The sequence below is a fragment of the Dipodomys spectabilis genome, unplaced genomic scaffold, assembly GCF_019054845.1.
Source record: "Dipodomys spectabilis isolate Male_0828 unplaced genomic scaffold, ASM1905484v1 ptg000063l, whole genome shotgun sequence".
In the NCBI taxonomy this organism is placed as follows: Eukaryota; Metazoa; Chordata; class Mammalia; order Rodentia; family Heteromyidae; genus Dipodomys; species Dipodomys spectabilis.
The window spans coordinates 178,303-199,128 of record NW_024870740.1 but is presented as its reverse complement, the minus strand read 5'-3'; the positions used below and the strand labels follow the sequence as shown (position 1 = coordinate 199,128).

General features: G+C 41.8%; 1 protein-coding gene across 2 annotated transcripts; it reads right to left on the bottom strand.

Annotated features, from left to right (window-relative positions):
* Positions 1 to 5,216: 5,216 nt before the first annotated feature.
* On the bottom strand, positions 5,217 to 18,996 carry Ly96 (lymphocyte antigen 96). Of its 2 annotated transcripts, XM_042680683.1 has the most exons (5): positions 18,711 to 18,991; positions 15,551 to 15,640; positions 11,286 to 11,414; positions 6,631 to 6,683; positions 5,217 to 5,330 (listed from the first exon to the last, which is right to left on the bottom strand). In XM_042680683.1, the coding sequence occupies exons 1-5, from the start codon at positions 18,820 to 18,822 to the stop codon at positions 5,223 to 5,225; spliced, it is 492 nt and encodes a 163-aa protein (XP_042536617.1). In that variant the 5' UTR covers positions 18,823 to 18,991; the 3' UTR covers positions 5,217 to 5,222. The 2 variants fall into 2 exon arrangements, with proteins under 2 accessions (XP_042536617.1, XP_042536618.1); XM_042680684.1 differs by lacking the exon at positions 15,551 to 15,640 and having other exon boundaries at positions 18,711 to 18,996.
* Positions 18,997 to 20,826: the final 1,830 nt, after the last annotated feature.

The window sequence follows — 20,826 nt, the reverse complement described above, 5'->3', positions numbered from 1 at the left end:
CAGAACAGACATTTTGAATAGATGGAGAATACTATTTATCATGGAACCCAGGTTTCAGGAAACAAAGATCATCACACAGTGCTCGCCCACCTAAACACAGCCCAGTCGATCTGTTACTGGAGTCCTAGGCCAAAGGCTTGGTTCTGAGGTTGCCCAGTTGACCCAAAAGGAGTCAAGTGGTAGTGAATACAGACAAGAAATGTTTTCTCAGTGTGGTTGGACTTGGGAGACAGATCTAACTGCTGGCTTTAGGAATCAACAAAATAGCTTAGGAGTTTATTCGTTTGTTTTTTAAAAAAAAGGAAGGGATGAAGGCAAAATCAAGGAGTGTCCTATATCTAACACTCTTGGCCAGGTTATGATCTTGTTCATCACCCTGGACTAATAGAGTTGAGTTTTGATGCCAAGGAAATCACCACTGGTTTAGTTGCAGTTTCAATTCCTTCATGGGATGTTTATCTATCAGAGCTGTGGTCCTAGAATTTAAAATAAACTGAGGGAAAGAATAATTGAAGAAAGGTACGTGTGTGTTTGCGAGAGAGAGAAAGAGAGAGAGAGAGAGAGAGAGAGGAGGAGGGAGGGAGGGAGAAAGAAAAAGAGGAGAAAGAGAAAAAGAAAGAGAGAGGGGGGAGTTTGTTAGGTCAAACATTTGGGTCCTCCTTCAACGCTCTAAAGCCTAAGCCATGACTGACAGGGAAGGCCAAGGCTCTTACCGCTTAGTCACCGTGGTTGTATAATGTGAACCAAAAATTAGAAATTAACCCAAATCCTCATTCCATTTTGAGGTAAATTTTTATTCCTGGAGAACAGGGATCAGTAGAAATGTAACAGGAATCCTTCAACTTGACACCCCACTGACAAGACAATTGAAACATAGGAGACATAAACCAGTTTCCTTTGCATTGAAAGTAAGCTGAAGTAGTTAAGGCATGAAGGTTTAAGTGGGATAATTTTCTCAGTGGAAAAGAAGTGCTCATCTTTGAATTTTTTAGAACAGAGTAGTGCATGCCTGTGAGCCCAGAACTAGTCAGTCTGCTGCAAGGAGAAAGCAGGAAGATCAGCAGTTTGAGTCCAGCCCGAGCTATAGAGAAAGACTGTGTCCAAAAGAAGAAAACCTGCAAACTGGTGGTTCATGCCTGTAATTCTGGCTACTCAGGAGGCTGATATCTGAGCATGAACGGTCACAGCCAGCCCAGGCAAGGAAAGTCTACTTTTTTGTTATCTGGGTGTTTTGTTTGTTCAATTGTCAGTCATGGGGCCTGAACCCAGGGCCTAGGCACTGTCTCTGAGCTTTTCTGTTCAAGACTAACACTCTACCACTTTGTGCCACAGCTCCAGTTTCAGTTTGAGCCACAACTCCACTTCTGGTTTTCTGATGGTTCCTTGGAGATAGGAGTTTCACAGACTTTCCTGCTGAGATTAGATCTGAACCATGATCCTCAGATCTCAACCTCCTGAGTAACTAAGATTACAGGCGTGAGACACCAGTACCCGGTCTGTTCAACTCTTTCACCCATTTTGAAATCAAGGTGTTTGATTTTTATTTATTTATTTATTTATTTATTGTTGGTTGTGGGGTCTGAATTCTGGGCCTGGGCACTGTCCCTCAGCTCTTCAGCTCAAGGCTAGCGTCCTACCACTTGAGCCACAGCACCACTTCTGGCTTTTTTCTGCTTATGTGGTGTTGAGGCATCGAACCCAGGGCTTCATGCATGCAAGGCAAGCACTCTACCACTGAGCCAACTTCCCAGCCCCTGCCCTGCATCTTGTATATACATTTTTCTAATTTGAGGAGAGAAAGGGAAATAACTAAATGCTGAAATAAGGATACAAGATGACCCATTGTAACAATGAGATGTACAAGACACTATGTTGAAAAAGAAGTTTACAACTTGGGCGAGGGAGGGAGGAATTGGGGAGGTGGGGAAAAAAGGGATGGTAGGAGGAAAAGGAGGGGTAACAATGCTTGATAGAAAATGGACTCATTACCTTGCTCATGTAACTGTAATCCTTCTGTACAGTATCTTAACAATAAAAAGTATTTTTTAAAAACCTTTAAAAAAATGTAGATACCAAGCCCAGAGAAATGTTATCACTTAGAGGGGTCCAAAGTACTTTTACATTTGTGGACCCTTCCTCTATTAAAAAATTGTTTTAAAGACAGGCACCAGTGGCTCATACCTGTAATCTTAGCTATTCAGGAAGCTGAAATCTGAGGGCTGTGGTTCAAAGTCAGCTTGTTGGGAGGGGCTGGGAATGTGGTTTAGTGGTAGAGTGCTTGCCTAGCATGTTTGAAGCCCTGGGTTCAATTTCTCAGTACCACATACACAGATAAAGCCAGAAGTGGCACTGTGGCTCAAGTGGTAGAGTGCTAGTCTTGAGCTGAAGAGCTGAGGGACAGTGCCCAGGTCCAGAGTTCAAGACCCATGATCAAAAAAAAAAAAAAAAAAAGCTCAAGAACCTCAAGCTCAGGACATGAGTTCAAGCCTGAGGACCAACACCAAAAACAACAACAAAAAAAAAAACTGTTTAAATTGTATTTTATAACCAGATTGGTATGATGATGAATATTATCCAGATTGGGCTTATTTTATTATTGTATTGTATATTTTTATTTACTTGTATGTTGGTTTGTTTTTGAGGTTAGGTCTTACTATGTTGCCCAAGCTATCTTGAATTCTGGGACTAATTGAATTCCTCCACCTCCATTTTTCAAGAAGCTAGAATTCAAAAGCAGGTCTCTATAGTGAGACATTGTTAAAATAAAGATTTTAAGAAAAATTTAAATCACGACATTTTTGAGGGCCATGGGCCCTGTATATACAGTGTGCCTAATGGGTACATTGGTCCTGCCAGCGTCAGCAATAGAGGAGCTAAAAGCAGGGCCAGAGGATGTGGTTCAGGGGAAGAGCACTTGCTTAGCATCGTGAGACCCTAAGTTCCACCCCCATTTCTGAAAAATAAATAAGTAAAAGAGGAAGGAAGGGAATTCCATTGAAAGCCATGAGAAAATCTAGAAGGTAATGAAGGAAGGGCTAGAATCTGAAATGTGCCAACTTCTGAGATGTGGCAGCAGTATAGCTGTGAAGCAGTTAGCACGCTCTCAGGTGTCACTGAGAGTCCTCATGCTCAGCTCACCAACCAATAACTAAGAAGTCCAGAGCACGGCAGGACCTGAGATTGGCTGAGTTCACGACTCACCAGTGTCTTCCATCCAGGTTCCAATTTTCAGACTTAAGGCTTAACCACTCATTTGACCACAGCAGTAGCCTCATCTGGGCTGCTTCCCACCTCAGACAGCATCAGCTCAATGTGAGCAGAAATAGTGGGGGGGGGGGGGGGGGGGGAAGGGGAGCAACATCCCATCTTATTTAAATCCAGGGAGATGGCCAAGGAACTTTAGTTCTTCCTTATAATTGAGCCAGCTTCAGTCACCTACCCAACCTGGACGACACCCACCATGCTAGCAAATCAAAGCCCATGCCAAAGTGGGGTACAGTATGTGCCAGAACAAAATCAGAGAATATGGAGTGTGGGAGAGCCCATTCCACAGCCCTTGAGGCCTTTCGGCAAAGTTAAGGGCGGGGGGGATCTTTTAAAAATCCAAGGGAAAATCTCAATGACAGGATTGTGCACCACATCTCCCCGCCCCTCCCCTTCAGGGGTGAAATGGGGAAAGATGTCGATGGACCCTACCTCAAACATTAATGAAAGAGAATGCCACAGGGATTCTCAGAGACCTTCATGTGCTGTGGGGAGAGGGGTCACAAATCCTCACAGTTGAGTGGCACAGGCTGGGATGGTGTCCAGTGATGTTCTTCTTACCTGACTCATGTAAATGTAACCCCTCTTTATATCTCCTCTAAAATAACAATCATTTTTTTAACTTAGAGGCTCTCTAATGATGTGATATCATCAACTCACATTGTAAAATACAAGGTCAACATTCAGCCTTCATCCTAGTTAGCAGAACATTGTATGAAAATAGTTCTGCATCTCTACCTGGCCTTTTTTTTTCTGCCAGTCCTGGTGCTTGAACTCAGAGCCTGGAGACTGTCCCTGAATTCTTTTGCTCAAGGCTAGCACTCTACCACTTGACCCACAGCACCACTCCAGTTTTTTCTGTTTATGTGGTACTGAAGAATTGAGCCCAGGGCTTCATGTATCTTAGGTAAGCATTCTACCAATAAGCCATGTTTCCAGTCCATCCACCTGACTTCCTAAGTCATCATTTCTCTTTCCTCCACATCCAATTCTCCTCTGTCTTTTTCACCAGGCTCTAAAGCTTCGAAGCTCCCCACCCCTTCATAAAACAGTACTGAAGGGACCAGTACTTGCTTCTCTCATTATCTATATCTACATTCGTTCCCTCTTAGGTTTGTGCAACCTCCAAGTGTTTACCTCCACCCCAGAACTTTCTCCTGAATTTAAGGCTCATATATTCACTGCCATTCTAATGTCTCCACTTGGGTATCTAGTAATAGATATTTCAAAATAATCTTGGTTTGGGGAGTTATCTTTTTCTTTGCCTCCCAAAATCTACCTGAACCTTGTTTCCCGAGCTCAAGTCATAGATAGCAACTTCATCTTTCCTTTTGTTTAGCCAAAAAAAGTTGGAATCAAGCTGGGCGCTGGTGGCTCAGGCCTATAATCCTAGCTATTCCAGAGACTGAGATCTGAGGATCACAGTTTGAAGACAGCCCAGGCAGAAATTTCTCATGAGACTGTTATCTTCAATTAACCCTCAAAAACTGAAAATGGAGCCATGGCTTCAAGTAATAGAGCACCAGCCTTGAGCAAAAGAGCTCAGGGACAGTGCCCAGACCCTAGGTTCAAGCCCCACAAATGTAAAAAAAGAAAAGTTGGACCAACCCCACTTTTGTGCATTTGATACTTTATATCCAATCCATCAGCCAGTGTATTTTGGTCATTGGTATCATTTTCAGTAAATATCCAGACCACTCCTCACCACTTCCTCCATGTTTCTCCTGGATTAATTTGTCTTCCCTGTGTGAATCGCCATGGGAAGTCACCCAACTAGAGGCTGCCAGAATATGCTTTTTAAGATGCGAGCTAATGTCATTCTCCTCACAGAAGTCCTACCCCTAATGGTTTTCCATCTCTTTTAGAGCAACAATCACAGTCCTAACAGTAACCTAGCAAAGTAGCAATAAAACTAAATAAATAAACAATACTTTTGAAAAAATATAAATACATGCAAATTAGCTCAATTTATTTTTATTATGACGATGTATGATGGTAAAATTCAAACAAAAAAGCTTTTCTTCAGGATCCCCAGCAATGGCTTCTACAACACATTTGTACTGGCCCTAGAACAAGGAATAAAAAATACAAGTAAATTTTTTTTTAATGCTACTGTTACTGTTTTAACAACCTTTTATAAGAACTTTGTATTAACAGTAGAATGCCATTTGAGTTGGGTATTTTCTTAAGATGATGAGGATCAAAGCCCATCATGCATATAAGACAAACGTTCTACTACTGGGCTATACTACCAACTCATTTTCTCAGTATTGCAACGAGATAGGATTTTGATTGCCTTTAATTACATGAACAGAGAATGTAGATATATCCCAATTTAAGATGAAGACTTTTACAATTTTTGAAAAGTGACTAATAAGGTTTTCAAATATTATTATTTGTGATGACATAATAACTAAAGAATATCATTACTACACTTTATTTTAAAATAGTCATCTAAGGGGAATATATAGATTTTACTAGTAAGTATATGATGCAAATATTCCAAATTACATGGGTATTCATTGAAACAGGATGTTTTTTGGTTTCAGTTCTGGTTTTGGCTTTTTCTAGTGCCAGGGCTTGAACTCAGGTCCTGGGCACTGTCCCTGAGTTTCTTTTGCTCAAGGCTACACTTTACTACTTGAGCCACAGTGCTATTTCTGGCTTTTTCTGTTTATGTGGTACTGAGGAATTGAACCCAGAATGCTTGCTAGGCAAGCATTCTACCACTTACCCACATTTGCAGCCCCAGGAGTTATTTTCACAACGACTGTATATCCAAGCTAAGTCCCCAAGAAAAATCTTAAAGAGAAATAAACTATGATTTATGTGATTTTTATCCTGCTAAAGAATTTGCACAGGGCTAGGAATGTGGCTTAATGGTAAAGTGCTTACCTAGCATGCATGAAGCCCTGGGTTCAGTTCCTCAGTACCACATAAACAGAAAAAGCCAGAAGTGGTACTATGGCTCAAGTGTTAGAGAGCACAAACCTTGAGCAAAAGAAGCTTAGGGACAGTGCCCAGGCCCTGAGTTCAAGCCCAGGACTAGAAAAAAAACACATAGTATACTACATGGATAGTTACAGAGAATTACTGACTTATGCACCATGAACAACAATTGATAAACAATAATATTCCCTTACTCTTAGCCTTGTATGTTAGAGGAAAACAATGAAATGAAAGATATCTTATATGCAGTTTTTTCTATATTCTACAGATTGAAGAAGTATCAAAATACCTAAAATCAAAATTCTTGAACATCTTAATTTGAATAGCTATTTTTAGAATTCATGAATTGCTTGTTTCAAATTCTGAACACATCTGTTCAGAAGGTTAGGAAAGTATAACATAAATTGTGAACAATACCTTAGGAAATTGTATTCCCTTGAAGGAAAATGGCACAGATGTATTCACTGTCTCTGCAAACAACATACAAAATACAAAGATTACTGGTCATAATTAGGTGATTGAGGGGGTAGTATGTTGTGTGCCTCTATGGAATACAGACAACTGACAGAGGCCATTCCAAACCAGCCTGTAGGGAAATAATAAATCCTGTACACGGGCTGGGAATGTGGCTTAGTGGTAGAGTGCTTGCCTAGCATGCATGAAGCCCTGAGTTCGATTTCTCGGTACCACACACAAAGAAAAAGCCAGAAGTGAGGCTATGGCTCAAGTGGTAGAGTGCTAGCATTGAGAAAAAGAAGCTCAGGGGCAGTGCTCAGGCTCTGAGTTCAAGCCCCAGGATTGGCAATAAATAAACAAATAAACAAACAAATAATAAATCCTGGTCTACTCCTGGCTACTATCATCCTGTGGCTTCCTCTCTCCTTCCTCCCCTTCCTGATTCTCCCTACTAGCCTCTCTATATCTTATCTCATACTTCCATGTACTGTCTGTCCACATGTGGGGTCAGTCTCCACATACTCTCCCATTGAACAATGCATGGATCTACCAGACCAAGATGGGTAGCTAAGGTCATGCTCCAAACCTGTCCTTGCAGACAATCTGTGCCTGACCCTCCCTACACTCAGACTCCACCAGAGATTCCACTCACTGGATGGGCATGGAAACAAATGCCAGGCAAGACCCAAGATGCCAGCAGGGGAATGGACAGCAAAGAACGAAGAGTCCATCCTGTAGGGAAGCACACACTCCATTGTCTCATCAGACTTCACTTATTAAAACACACACTTAAAGATAGAGTTAAGAAGAATTGCAAGTCTATAATCACAAAACACTCAACTCTCTGGTAATGAAGCCCACCCTGTCATATTAGTGGGACATTTGACAGGACATTCAATGCGTCTTGTGGATTTGAGAAAGAAATTGAGATGAACTGCTAGATTTCAACCTTAGAGGCTGCTGAACTGTTTAACAGCTCAGATGAGGAGCTCCAATCTTGCCTGCTAAGTAGACCTTTTTGTTAAGGGTTTGTCTGTCTTGGAAGGTCCTACTTAGTCTTACTTCTCAGTCTCTGGTGGGGAGTTAAAGAAGAGAAAAACAAGGCAGACAGGAAAATGAAGGACATAAGCCCTTCTCAGGACCTATAACCCAAGATACTGATTATGGGGCTGGCAGACTTACTAAATTTAAGATGCCTTGAACTAACCACTTATCTATGCATAAATGCAGTTTTTAAAGGAATGGGGGCATGAAAAGTGGTAGGATTGTGGGTAATTTTTATTTTATTTTGCTCATCCATATTTTCTCAATATTATATACTAAAGATATATGACTTTCATAATAATAATAAAATAAAAAGGAATGTTATGTTTAAAGGATACATTATTTGCTATAATATATATATATGTATATATATATTCATTCAAAGATCTCTTGTTATGTTAAAACTTCTTAAATCAGCCAGGCACTGGTAGCTCATGCCTAAAATCATACCTACTCTGGGGGCTGAAATCTAAGGATCCCAGTTTGAAACTAGCCCAGACAAGAAAGTCTATGAGACTCTGTTTACTAAACTACCAAAAGAGCCAGAAGTGGAGCTGTGTCTGAAGTTGTTGAGCACTAACCTGGAGCAAAAGAAGCTCCAGAACAGTGCCCAGGCCCCAAGTTCAAGCCCTAGAACCAGCACAAAAACAAACAAAAAACAAAAAAAAAAATTTTTTGTCAGTCTTGGGGCTTGAACTTTGGGCCTGGGCATTGTCCCTTTTTTATTTTAGTTTTTTTTTTTTTTTGGGGGGGGGGGTCCAGTCATGGGGCCTGAACTCTGGGCCTGGGCGCTGCCCCTCAGCTCTTCAGCTCAAGGCTAGCACTCTACCACTTGAGCCACAGCGCCACTTCCGGCTTTTTTGTTTTTGCTTATGTGGTGCTGAGGAATCGAACCCAGGGCCTTGAGCATGCAAGGCAAGCGCTCTACCACTGAGCCACCTTCCCAGCCCCTGGGCATTGTCCCTGAAATCTTTAGCTCAAGGCAAGCACTCTACCACTTGAGCCATAGTCCCACTTCCAGTTTTCTGATTGTTTTATTGGAAATAAGAGTCTCACAGACTTTCCTGCCTGGGCTGGCTTTGAACTGTAATCCTCAGATCTCAGCCTCCTGAGAAGCTAGGATTACAGGCGTGAGCCACCACCTTTCTTAAACCAGACACCAGTGGTTCATGCCTGTAATCCTAGCTACTCTGGAGGCTGAGATCTGAGGATCACTGTTGAAAGCCAGCCTGGGCAGGAAAATCCATGAGCCCAATTAAACAGCTAAATGCTGGAAGTAGCACTGTGGCTCAAGTGGTAGAACACAGGAAAATGCCCTAAGACCTGGACTTACATACCGAGCTGCCAAGTGGAATGGAACATTCCAAAATTACGTCAAGTTAAATATCCCCAAACCAGAACCTGAAACCTTTCCCTTTTAGATACATTACCTCAGATATTGGCACTTTGCGCTATCCAGTCAACAGCCCTCAAGTGGCTCTTGATTTCACCTAATCTCATATCTGACACATCAAAAGAGCCAGTACTGTATATCTTGCTAATTCTGTCTCCCAATATGCTCTTGCAGCTCCTCTCTTTTGTGACCAGAGCTGCCATCTTGGTTTCGCACTCACAATCTCTCACAGGCTTCCTGGCTGCTCTTCCTTCCACCCAACTTTCCTGCCTCAGTCAATCCCCACCTCCTTCCATACAGATACTAGTTGTTCACAAAAAATGGAAACCTCAGTGGGCGAATATTGTGGGCATGACATCAATGCTCATCACTGTCCCCTTTTCTCAGCTCTTCACCAGCAATTTTCCATAAGCACATTCTGCTCCAACTACCAAAGAGGGAGAAAAAACCTACTCTCCAAATAAACCATACTCTTTCACTGGATACATTTGCATATGCTGTTTCTTCTCCAGGGACAATCCTCCCCCTCACTTTCTGATGTTCTCAGATTCAAGACTCGAATAGAATACTCCATGAAGACTGATAGATAGGAGTTTCTCTATCATAGCTAGCTGATAACTGTGTATCTAAAACTATGTAGCTTAAACTAATAGCGCATAATTCTACTAGGAAATTCTATAACTTATTAGGAACTTATGATACTTCTTTGTAGATTTGTTTTCCATGACTGTCTTCCCAGTACAGAGTAACTTTTGAGGAAGGAGACTTTACAATCCAAGTTTGAATTCCCAGAACCTAAATCATGACTTGCTCAAATTAGACTCAAACTTATTTCTATTCTTTTTTCTTTTTTTTTTTCTTTAGGTCTGAGACCAGACTTGAACGTGGTACCTGCTGCTTTCGCTCATTCGCTAACACTACCAAATAAGCCATGCCTCCCATCCCTCAAACTTATTTCTAGAAGGAAGGACTGGAGAGAGAAGAATTCAGGCAGGCTGGGTTGATTCTGACACATCTTAGATCACAATTAAGTGAAACTTTTAGAATTATGTTAATATAATCCCACAGAGATATGTGAAATCATTGTAAAACAGACATTTTTCTTAAAAAAAAGTAACTGATGAGAGAAAGCATTCACAGTAGAAAAGTCTTGCATTTGGAGTGGTGGGAAATGAGGACACTCATAATTCTCCAGATCACCACAGGCAAGAACTACAAATACTAGTTTCCTCAACTGTAAAATTGACAGATCAGCAAAATTAGGAATAAAAAGATTTGGCTGGGCACAGGTATCTCACACCTATAATCCTTGCTACTCAGAAGACTGAGATCTGAGGTTCATGATTCAAAGCCAGCTAACAAAGTCCATGAGATTTTTAATTCCAATTAATTATCAAAAAGTCAGAAATGGATCTGTGTCTCAAAATGGTAGAGCACTATCCTTGAGCACAAAAGTTCAAGGACAGCAAGGCATTGGTGGCTCACACCTGCAATCCTAGCTACTCAGGAAGCTGAGATCTGAGGATCATGGTTAAAAGCCAGCTCAGGCAGAAAAGTATGTGAGACTCTTATCTCCAATAAATCACTCAGAAAACCAGAAGTGGTGCTGTGGCTCAAGTGGTAGAGTGTTAGCCTTAAGCTGAAAAGCTGAGGAATAGCGCCCAGGCCCAAAGTTCAAGCCCCATGACCAAAAAACAAACAAACAAACAAACAAAAGGGGTAATGCTTAAAAAAAAAAATTCAGCCAGGCACCAGTGGCTCATGCCTGCAATGCTAGAAATCTGAGGATCAGTTTAAAACTAGCCCAGGCAGACAAATCCAAGAGATTCTTGTCTCCAATCAACCAGCAAAAACTAGATGTGGCTCAAGTGGTAGAGCACTAGCTTAGGGACAGCACTCAGGCCTTGAATTCAAGCCCCATATGGGGACACACACACACACACACAGAGGACATCTAGAACCAAGGGTAAAATGTAAAGTAGTCATCTGAAGGAGGCAAAAACTTTAACATCTCCACAACCATGCCAAAACAAATTGTAAAATGCTTAAACCATTAAAACTGTAGGTGGAAATGAAAAATTATTACCAAAAAAGCAATTTTCAGTGCACTTAATTTTCAAACTTGCTCATAAAGAATTTTTTTTATTTTACCCATAAAATAAACTGAATGCTTACTTACCTCCTTTCAGAGCTCTGCAAAAAGAATACTCATCATCAGATCCTCTACAAATAACTTCGGTGCGTTTGGGCAATTCCATGGAGTTGACAGATAAATAGATATTGAGATACAACTTTTTTAAGTCTCTCCCTTAGAAAGAAAAATTCCATTCGTCACTCAAATAAGAGATTTTTCTACACAAAATATTTATTGTAGGCTAAATAATTGTCCTGTACTTTCCCTACATTATTTCGTTGTCACAACTATCCATGAGGTCGGTAGCATTATTCCTGCTCTGCAGATGAGAAAACTGAACTGCCGCGAGGGTAACTGTGGGCAAATAGAACACTCCACCGTCAGAAAAATATCAAAGTCACAAAAATTTTAGTTCTAGTTAGTTCTTCTAGAAAACTCCAAGAAAGCAAAGAGGGGTTTTGTTTGTTTGTTTGTTTTTGTTTTTTGCAATTCCTGGGGCTTGAACTCAGGATCTGGGCACTGCTCTTGAGCCTCTCTGTGCTCAAGGCTAGCGCTCTACCACTTGAGCCACAGCACACATCCATCTTTTTCTGTTTATGTGGTACTGAGGAATTTAATCTAGGGCATGCTTGCAAGAACTGAACCACTAAGCCATATTCCCAGCCCAAAAGCAAAGAGCTTTTATTTTTTAAAAAAATTAAGAATAAAATTCAATTGAAAGCTATATAAAATATATAGCTTTAAAAGTGAACAAGTGAGGGGCTGGGAAGGTGGCTCAGTGGTAGAGCACTCGCCTTGCTTGCCTGAGGCTTTGAGTTGGATTCCTCAGCACCACATAAGCAAAAAGAAAAAAGCCGGAAGTGGCACTGTGGCTCAAGTGGTAGAGCACTAGCCTTGAGCTGAAGAGCTGAGGGACAGCACCCAGGCCCAGAGTTCAGGCCCCACGACCAGAACCAAAAAACAAAAAGTGAGCAAGTGAGGGAGGAGTGTAGTTGTGGAGATGGGAGGGAAGGGATGGTAGGTGAAAAACAAAGGAGGAGGCAACAATGCTTGATAAGAAACGTACTCATTACCTTGCTCCTGTAACTGTAACCCCTCTGTACAGAAGTTTCACAATAAAAAACTTATTAAAAATAAAAATAAAATAAAATAAATAAACAACTACTAGGGGATCATGTCTATAATCCTAGCTACTCAGAAGACTGAGATCAGAGGGTCCTGGCTCAAGACTGATCTCAAGACTGAGATCAGAGGATCCTGGCAAGGCAGAAAAGCCCGTGAGATTTTTTTTTATTTTTATTTTTGCTGATCCTGGGGCTTGAACTCTGGGCCTGGGCAATGTCCCTGAGCTTCTTTTTGCTCAAGGTTAACACTCTACAACTTGAACCACAGTGCCACCTCTGGCTTTTTCTGAGTAGTTTATTGGAGATAAGAGTCTCAGAGAGTTTTCTGCCCCGGCTGGCTTTGAATCGTGATCCTCAGATCTCAGCCTCCTGAGTAGCTAGGATTACAGGCCTGAGCTACCGGCTCCCGGCTCCTGAGATTCTTATGTATAATTATCCAACAAGAAGCCAGAAATGGAGCTGTGGTACAAGGGGTAGAGCACCAGCCTCGAATGAAAAAGGCAAGATTACCAAACCTTGAGTTTAAGCTTTAGTACCGGTATAAATTTGTTTTTCTTCATGACATTCCTATTATAATTAATATAGAAATTTAAAAGAAATATTTTTTCTGAACTCTTCCAAGTTACTCATTTGACTCAAAGGGAAAAAATCTAAAATGTTATTTATTTGTTTGTTTATTTACTTACTTATTTTGCCAGGCCTAGGCTTTGAATTCTAGGACTGGGCCCTGTCCCTAAGCTCCTTTTGCTCAGGGCTAGCACTCTACCCATAGATCTACAGCACCACTTCTGTCTTTTTCTGTGATTATTTAGAGATAAGTGTTTCACAGGGCTAGGAAGGTGGCTCAGTGGTAGAGCGCTTGCCTTGCATGCATGAGGGCCTGGGTTTGATTCCTCAGCACCACATATGCAGAAAAAGCCAGAAGTGGCGTTGTGGCTCAACTGATAGAGCGCTAGCCTTGAGCTGAAGAGCTGAGGGACAGTGCCCAGGCTTTCAGGCCCTACAACAAAAAAAAAAAAAAGAAAGGAAGGAAGGAAGGAAAGAAAGAAAGAAAAGAGTTTCACAGACTTTCCTGCCCAGGCTGGATTTGAACTGCAATTCTCAGATCTCAGCCCCCTGAGTAGCTGATTACAGGTGTGAGCCATCAGCACCTGGCTCTACAATTTTTTAATAGTATAAACAGTATTTTTTAATTATTAATTCTTTTGCTACTGAATGAATTTGTGCAGGTTATATTTAGTGATGACTAAAGTATTCGTGGTGGCCATGGAGGTATGCTATCCAAACTTCTTTGAAAAACAAACTGTTTTGAAGAGTATCTGGCAGATGGGCCGTCTGCCGCACCTTCAGATACATCTTCTCACCCATAGGCCACATTCCTACAGGATGCTCCTGAAATGATGCACACAAGGGTACTCCAGCCAGGCAACTCCTGTCTTCATGGAATCTTATGACAGGCAATCTTTACTCAGGCTTCCCAGTGACCTGCTGAGAGTGTCTGAGAATATCTCCAGGATGCATTTCAGTCTAATGATGATCCTACCTAATTCTTCTTCCTTCTGTTTCACATTTCTTTTCTTTCTCCTTTCCCTACTCTACCTTTTCCTCCTCCTCTTCCCTCTCCTTCTTCATTTGTTTGTCTCTGTTTTATTTTGTTTTTCGTGTTTCTTTTTGTTTTGGAGACAGAGTTGCCTGTTGCCCAGTCTGAAACTCATGGTCTCACGCAAGGTTCCTTCCTTAGCCTCAAGTAGTAGCTGAAACTGTAGATACCTACCACTACTTCTAGACCCTTCCACATACCTTTTGTTTGTTTGTAGATAAGTATATTATGTAATTATATATTTTGTATGTGAGATTATTAGAAGTCTCCATTTATTTCCCTTTCTACCCCCATGTCCTTGTGTAAATCCTTCTGTGTGTCTGTCAATTGGCCTAATGGCTTGCTTCTAACCAAGAGAACATACCAAAGGTAACAGAGTGTCACTTCCAGAGAAGGCTACATAAGACTGTGACTTCCATCTTATTACCAACTGCCTGTTTTGCCAATTTTAATTAAATAAAACTTTGAAAAAAAATAAAACTTAAAAGCAGCTGTTTGCCAGGCACTGGTGGCTGAGATCTGAGGCTCATGGTTCAAAGTCTGACCAAGCAGGAAAATCCATGAGACTCTTATTTCCAAATAACTACCAGAAAACTGGAATAAGAGCTGTGGCTCTAAGTGGTACAGCACTAGCCTTTAGTGAAAAGAGCTCAGGTATAGAGCCCAGGTCCTGAGTTCGAGCCCCAAAACACACACACACACACACACACACACACACAGCAGCAATGTTTAAAAAAAAAAAAGGTAAATACTGGTGGTTTATGCCTATAAGCCTAACTACTACTCAGGAGGCTGAAATCTGAGGATCATAGTTTGAAGCCAGCATGGGCAGAAAAGTCCATGAGACTCTTACCTCCAATTAATCACCAAAAGGCTGGAAGTGGAGCAAAAAAAGGTCAGGAACAACACTCAGTTTCTGAGTTCACCTCCTATGACTGCCACAATGTATGTATATGTGTATGTATGTATACCCAATATCTACATGAGCTTAGATGTGGCACTATATATATATATATATGTATCTAGATAGATAGATACATATATACATGCATACATACACACACACACACACACACACATACACACAGCTAATAACCACATGAGGCTACACGTATATCCTTCCCCAAAAGAAGGGGAAGAAGAAGAAGAAATCTTGTCAATTTTTATTGTAGATTATTGGAGACCTTGAAGTTGGCACAGGTAAACCATGTTCAAACTATTGACCCAAAAATACAGCTAGCAGATGAACACAGAGTTAAAATATTAAGGTTGTGGTAATTCATTGCATAGCAATATAACAAATACAAGTATATCTAGAACACAATTATTTATCATATTTTTTTGCCAATCCTGGGATTTGAACTCAGGGCCTGGGCACTGTCCCTGAGCTTCTTTTGTTCAAAGCTAGCACTCTACCTCTTAAGCCACAGCTCCACTTCCGGCTTTTTCTGTTTACATGGTACTGAGGAATCAAATCCATGGCGTCATGCACGCTAGGCAAGCACTCCATCACTAAACCACCTTCTCAGCCCCACTGATATTTCTTAACCTTACATGGATCTACAAAGACAAAAATTTATACTTACTTGGAATATAGAAAATATGTATAAGACCTTTGGTTCCTTTCAGTGTTACACAGGGCTCAGTACTAAGTAAAATAGGGTATTTCATGTTATCTAAAAGGAACAAAGATAATGCCAACAAGTTATTTTTAAATCAAATAAGTATAGTATTCTGAATACTGGCTCCTAAAAGATGCCTTTTGCAGCTGGTGCCAGTGGTTCACACCTGTAATCCCAGCTACTTAGAAGCCTGAGATCTGAGGACTGAAGTTTGAAACTAATCTTCATTTAACTACCAGAAAACCAGAAATAGTGCTGTGGCTCAACATGGTAGAACACTAGCCTTGAGCAAAAGAGCTCAGGGACAGTATCCAGGCCCTGAGTGCAAGCCCCACAACTGGCAAAAGAAAGAAGGAAAGAAGAAAGAGAGAGAGAGAGAAAAAGAGAAAGGAAGGAAGGAAGGAAGGAAGGAAGGAAGGAGGGAAGAAGGAAGGGAGGGAGGAAGGAAAGGAGGGAGGAAGGGAGAAAGGAAGGAAGGGAGGGAGGAAGGAGGGAGGGAGGGAGGGAGGGAGGAAAGAAAGAAAGAGAAAAAGGAAGGGAAAAAAAGAAAAGATGCCTTTTGCATTAAAATTATGTAATAAGAGGACGGTGAGGAGCTGGGAAGGTGGCTCAGTGGTAGAGCATTTGCCTTGTATGCATGAAGCCCTGGGTTCGATTCCTCAGCACCACATAAGCAAAAAGAAAAAAGCCAGAAGTGGCGCTGTGGCTCAAGTGGTAGAGCACTAGCCTTGAGCTGAAGAGCTGAGGGACAGAGCCCAGGCCAGAGTTCAGGCCCCATGATCGGACCCCCCCCCCCAAAAAAAAAAGAGGATGGTGAAAATATTTCTCAAGACAAATGATAGCAACACTGTAAAGGCAGTCCTGGATTTACCCTACAAACACAGTTAACAAATTCCATTTGTGACCAACCAGAAACTAACAGGTTCCTGCACTCAGGAGAATATAAAACCCAACTCACCAAGCTACTAGAAAGATTTATGACACCCTTTCTTCAGAGTCCTTTATCCCCGTGTAACGCAAAACAATTAAGAAGAGATCGTTTGGGCAGGATGCCAGTGGCTCATGTTGTAATTCTAGCTACTCAGGAGGCTGAGGTCCTGCCTAGGCAGAAAAGTTCATGAGAGTCTTCTCTCCAATTAAGCACCCAAAAAGGCCAGAAGTAGAAGTGTGCCTCAAGTGGTACAGCACTACTATTGCGAGAAGAAGAGAGAGAGAGGGAGACCCTTTTCAAGGCAGAGAGGGAAGAGATTGTTTTGCATGTTTGCATGTCTAGCCCTTTAACTCTTTGAAGAGTGCTTCCCAGAGGACTATATTCTGTCTCGGAGCTTTGACAAACGGATCTACAACAGTCTAGCTGCATAAAAGACAAAGCCACTTAAGATGCTAGGGTAGACCTTATTGATCCTCTCCTCCGCTCAGCCTAGGTTAAGTAGATAAAAAGAAGTCCAAGCTCTCAGCTTTTCACTGGAGAAGGAAAGAGTTGATCCATGTATCTAGCATCCCGAAGTCTCCGAGGTTCTAAAAACAACTAGTATCTATATCTCTAATTCTGGACTCAGGGTTCTGGCAGCGTCTATTTACCTGGGTAGAAGGAAATGTTGGCTTGGGCTGGTAGAAGCTGTTGTCTCCTAGCTCAGTACAGAATGAGCAGATGCTAAGCGCCTGCTTGTTGGAGAGAGAGGTGGTAGGGGTTCCCAAAACATCTGTTGGAAGCCAGTCTGGGAGAGGTGCCTGTCTGTCTAATGTAGAGAAGCTAACACAGAGCGCCAAAGAAAAGGAAGAAGCAAGCAAAGGTGTTTCCAAACAGAGGAACAAGAAAATGTTCCATAGCCAATCCTAAGAAAATAACGTCATATGGCCTGTCTGGCAGAGAATTAAAAATAACGCTCAGGTGCCAATAGTGGTAATTCTAGCTAGTCAGGTGGCTGAGATCCGATCGTGGTTCAAAGCCAGCTTAGGACTTAGTGGTAGAGTGCTTGCCTAGCATTCATGAAGCCCTGAGTTTGATTCCTCAGTACCACATAAACAAGCTGGAAGTGATGCTATGGCTCAAGTGGTAGAGTGCTAGCCTTGAGCAAAAGAAGCTCAGGGACAGTGCCCAGGCCCTGAGTTCAAGCCCCAGGACTGGCCAAAAAAAAAAAAAAAGAAGGAGGGGTGGGAGGGGGGCTGGGAATGTGGCTCGGTGGTAAAGTGCTTGCTTAGCATGCATGAAGCCCTGGGTTCTATTCCTCAGTACTATATAAACAGAAAAGGCTGGAAGTGGCACTGTGGCTTAAGTGGTAGAGTGCTAGCTAGCCTTGAGCAAAAGAAGTTCAGGGACAAAGCTCAGGCCCTGAGTTCAAGTCCCAGGACTGGGGGGAAAAAAAGCACAAACAGTTAAGTCCAAGAGACTTTTATCTCCAATTAATCAGCTATAAGCCAGAAGCGGAACTGTGACTCAAGTAGTAGAAAGTTAACCTTGAGCAAAAAAGCTCAGGGACAAGAGTCCATGCCCTGACCCTGAGTTCAAGCCTCAGGAGCAGCACCAAACCACACACACACACACAAAAAAAAGTAGACTCTAAAATCACTTCTATTTTGCAACTGAAAAAGAGCTGCAACTGATTAAACTTTTTTCTGTGACAGCTAATTTTTCCAAGTAATAGAATAACAGGAAAGGCAGAGTGAATGAAACAGAGAGAGGCAAGTGCTGTTACTGACCTGGCATCTAGGAAGATCATCAGCCCACTGGCACAGTCAGGAGCAGAAATCCTCTTCAGGAAGCAGTCTGCCCAGTTCTAACTTCTAAGAGTTACTTATGGGGCTGAGACAAAAGCTCAGAAGTAGGCATTTGTACTGAAACTGAGAAAACCCACAAAACTGGGGGTGAAGTAGAGCTAGCTCACCACAGGGAGCAACAAAAGCCGTTGAGGGTGAAGCAAAACAATTTAGAGATTTATAAGCTCCCTGAGGATGAAGAAAACATACCCAGGCAAAGTCATCAGCCAGTGATTTTTCCGCAGGCATAGCAGCCTCCTAGAACACAAACACTTCCTGTGTCTTGACAGTGGCGTAAGGTTCTTTTGAAAACTTAACCCTTAAAATAGTTGATACTACAATTGCCTGGTGCTGCTGCTTTACTTACCGCAGTAGGTGTATGAAAGAGTTGCATCAGAGGAATTGCAGGCCCAGGGTTGCGCCTCAGATTCAATAAAAATGAAAGAAAACAGAGTAGAGAAAAGCATAAATGGTAACATGTCTCTGTATCCCCAAAAGTTGAAACATTGGAGAAGGATCAGAAACTACTCATCAGCCTCTCTTCCCTTACAGTAAATAGGAAAGATTTAACTTCCTCATCAGTCACGTGGTTTCTGAGATCCTAGACCACTGCTTCCTCTTTTTATGTGTCAATGTGTGTTAATCCTGCTGCAGGAAGAAAAGGATTAGAATAAGCTGTGTGTGAACACTTGATGAAAATGAAAGTGACTCTCGAGTTTAAAAAACAAAGTACCAAGAGCTAGTATGGCTCCTCTGTAATCCTAGCTACCGTGGAGGCTAAAATTTGACAATCACTGTTTGAAGCCAGCCAGGCAGACAAATCTAAAAGACTTTCTATCTCCTACTAACCAGTAAAAAGCTGAAAGGAAAGGTGAGGCTCTAGTGGTAGAGCACCAGCCTTAAGAAAAAAACAAAAACAAAAGGGAGAGCATGAGACCCTGAGGTCAAGTCCCAGTACTAGCACAAAAACAAAAACCAAGGTACTTCCCAAGGATAGCAAGACAACCATCCACTGGTCTCCTTAAGTCTTAAAAGATGTCATATATACTAATGAAAAAGTACAATACTCTCCTCTCTCTCTCTCCTCTCTCTCTCTCTCTCTCTCTCTCTCTCTCTCTAACACACACACACACACACACACACACACACAAAGGCTTAAAAGATGTTCCTTTCCATCTGCACTAGGAAAGTTCTTTAAGCGGGCGTCAGTGGCTCACGCCCGCCCGTAATCCTAGTTTCTCAGGAGGCTGCAAAGTGGCACTGTGGCTCAAGTGGTGGAGTACTGGCCTTGAGATGAAGAGCTGAAGGATAGCGCCCAGGCCCAGAGTTCAAGCCCCAAGACTGACAAAAAATAAATAAATAAAAAAGAAAAGCTCTTTTTACGACAGTTTCTCATAACCATGACCTAGGCTTGTTACTTTGAACTGAAGTGTCTTATGCAAACATTTTGCTTACACAAGGTTCAGCCATATACAGAAGAGGCTAGTTGAAATCCATACATTGAGGTAGTTCTATGCTGTCTCCAGAAAGTGTTCTGATTCAGAATTTATTCATCATACAAACTAGAGCTTGATTAAATTTTTTGGTTTTGGTTTGATTTGGCTTGGTGTAATGCTAGGAATTGAACTCAGGGCCTCATGCAATACTATAGCCAAGGGCTCATCAACTGAACTAAGAACCATCAAGGGAATATTTGGAATCTCAATAATAGTATGTTATTTAATATGACAAGTATTTCCCTCAAGACTTTCATTCTGTTTTAGAAAAAAAATGTTATTATTTTGATGCTTTGCTCCTTGGAACCCTTCATATCATGTTAAGGGTTAGGAATAAAAAAAAAATGGCATGGAGTAGTAGCCTAAAATCTGTATGTTTAAACTGGGTGCTGGTGGCTCATACCTGTAATCCTAGCTACTCAGGAAGCTGAAATGTAAGGATAGCTGTTCAAAGCCAGCCTGGGCAGGAAAGTCCATGAGACTTTTTTTTTTCTTTTTTGCTTATGTGGTGCTGAGGAATCAAACCCAGGGCCTCAGGCATGCAAGGCAAGTGCTCTACCACTGAGCCACCTTCCCAGCCCCCCATTAGACTCTTATCTCTAGTTAACCACCAGAAAACCAGAAGTGGTGCTATGGCTCAAAGTGGTAGAGCGCTAGCCTTGAGCTGAAGAGCTGAGGGACAGCACCCAGGCCCAGAATTCAAGCCCAATGACTGACAACAACAACAAAAATGTATACTTCACAGCAAAATAATCGAGTCAGACACCTTTAATTCTTAGCAACTCAGAAGGCAGAGGTCTGGAAGACTCAAGTTCAGAGCCAGTCCTAACAGGAAAGTGAAACTCGATCTCCAATTAACCAGTAAAATGCTGGACTGGAGTCATGGCTCAAATGGAAAAATACCACCCAAGCAAGTAAGAATGTAATGCCCTGAGTTATTGCCCTGTCTCCTGAGTTACAGGAGACAGATCTGAGGATCCAGTCCAA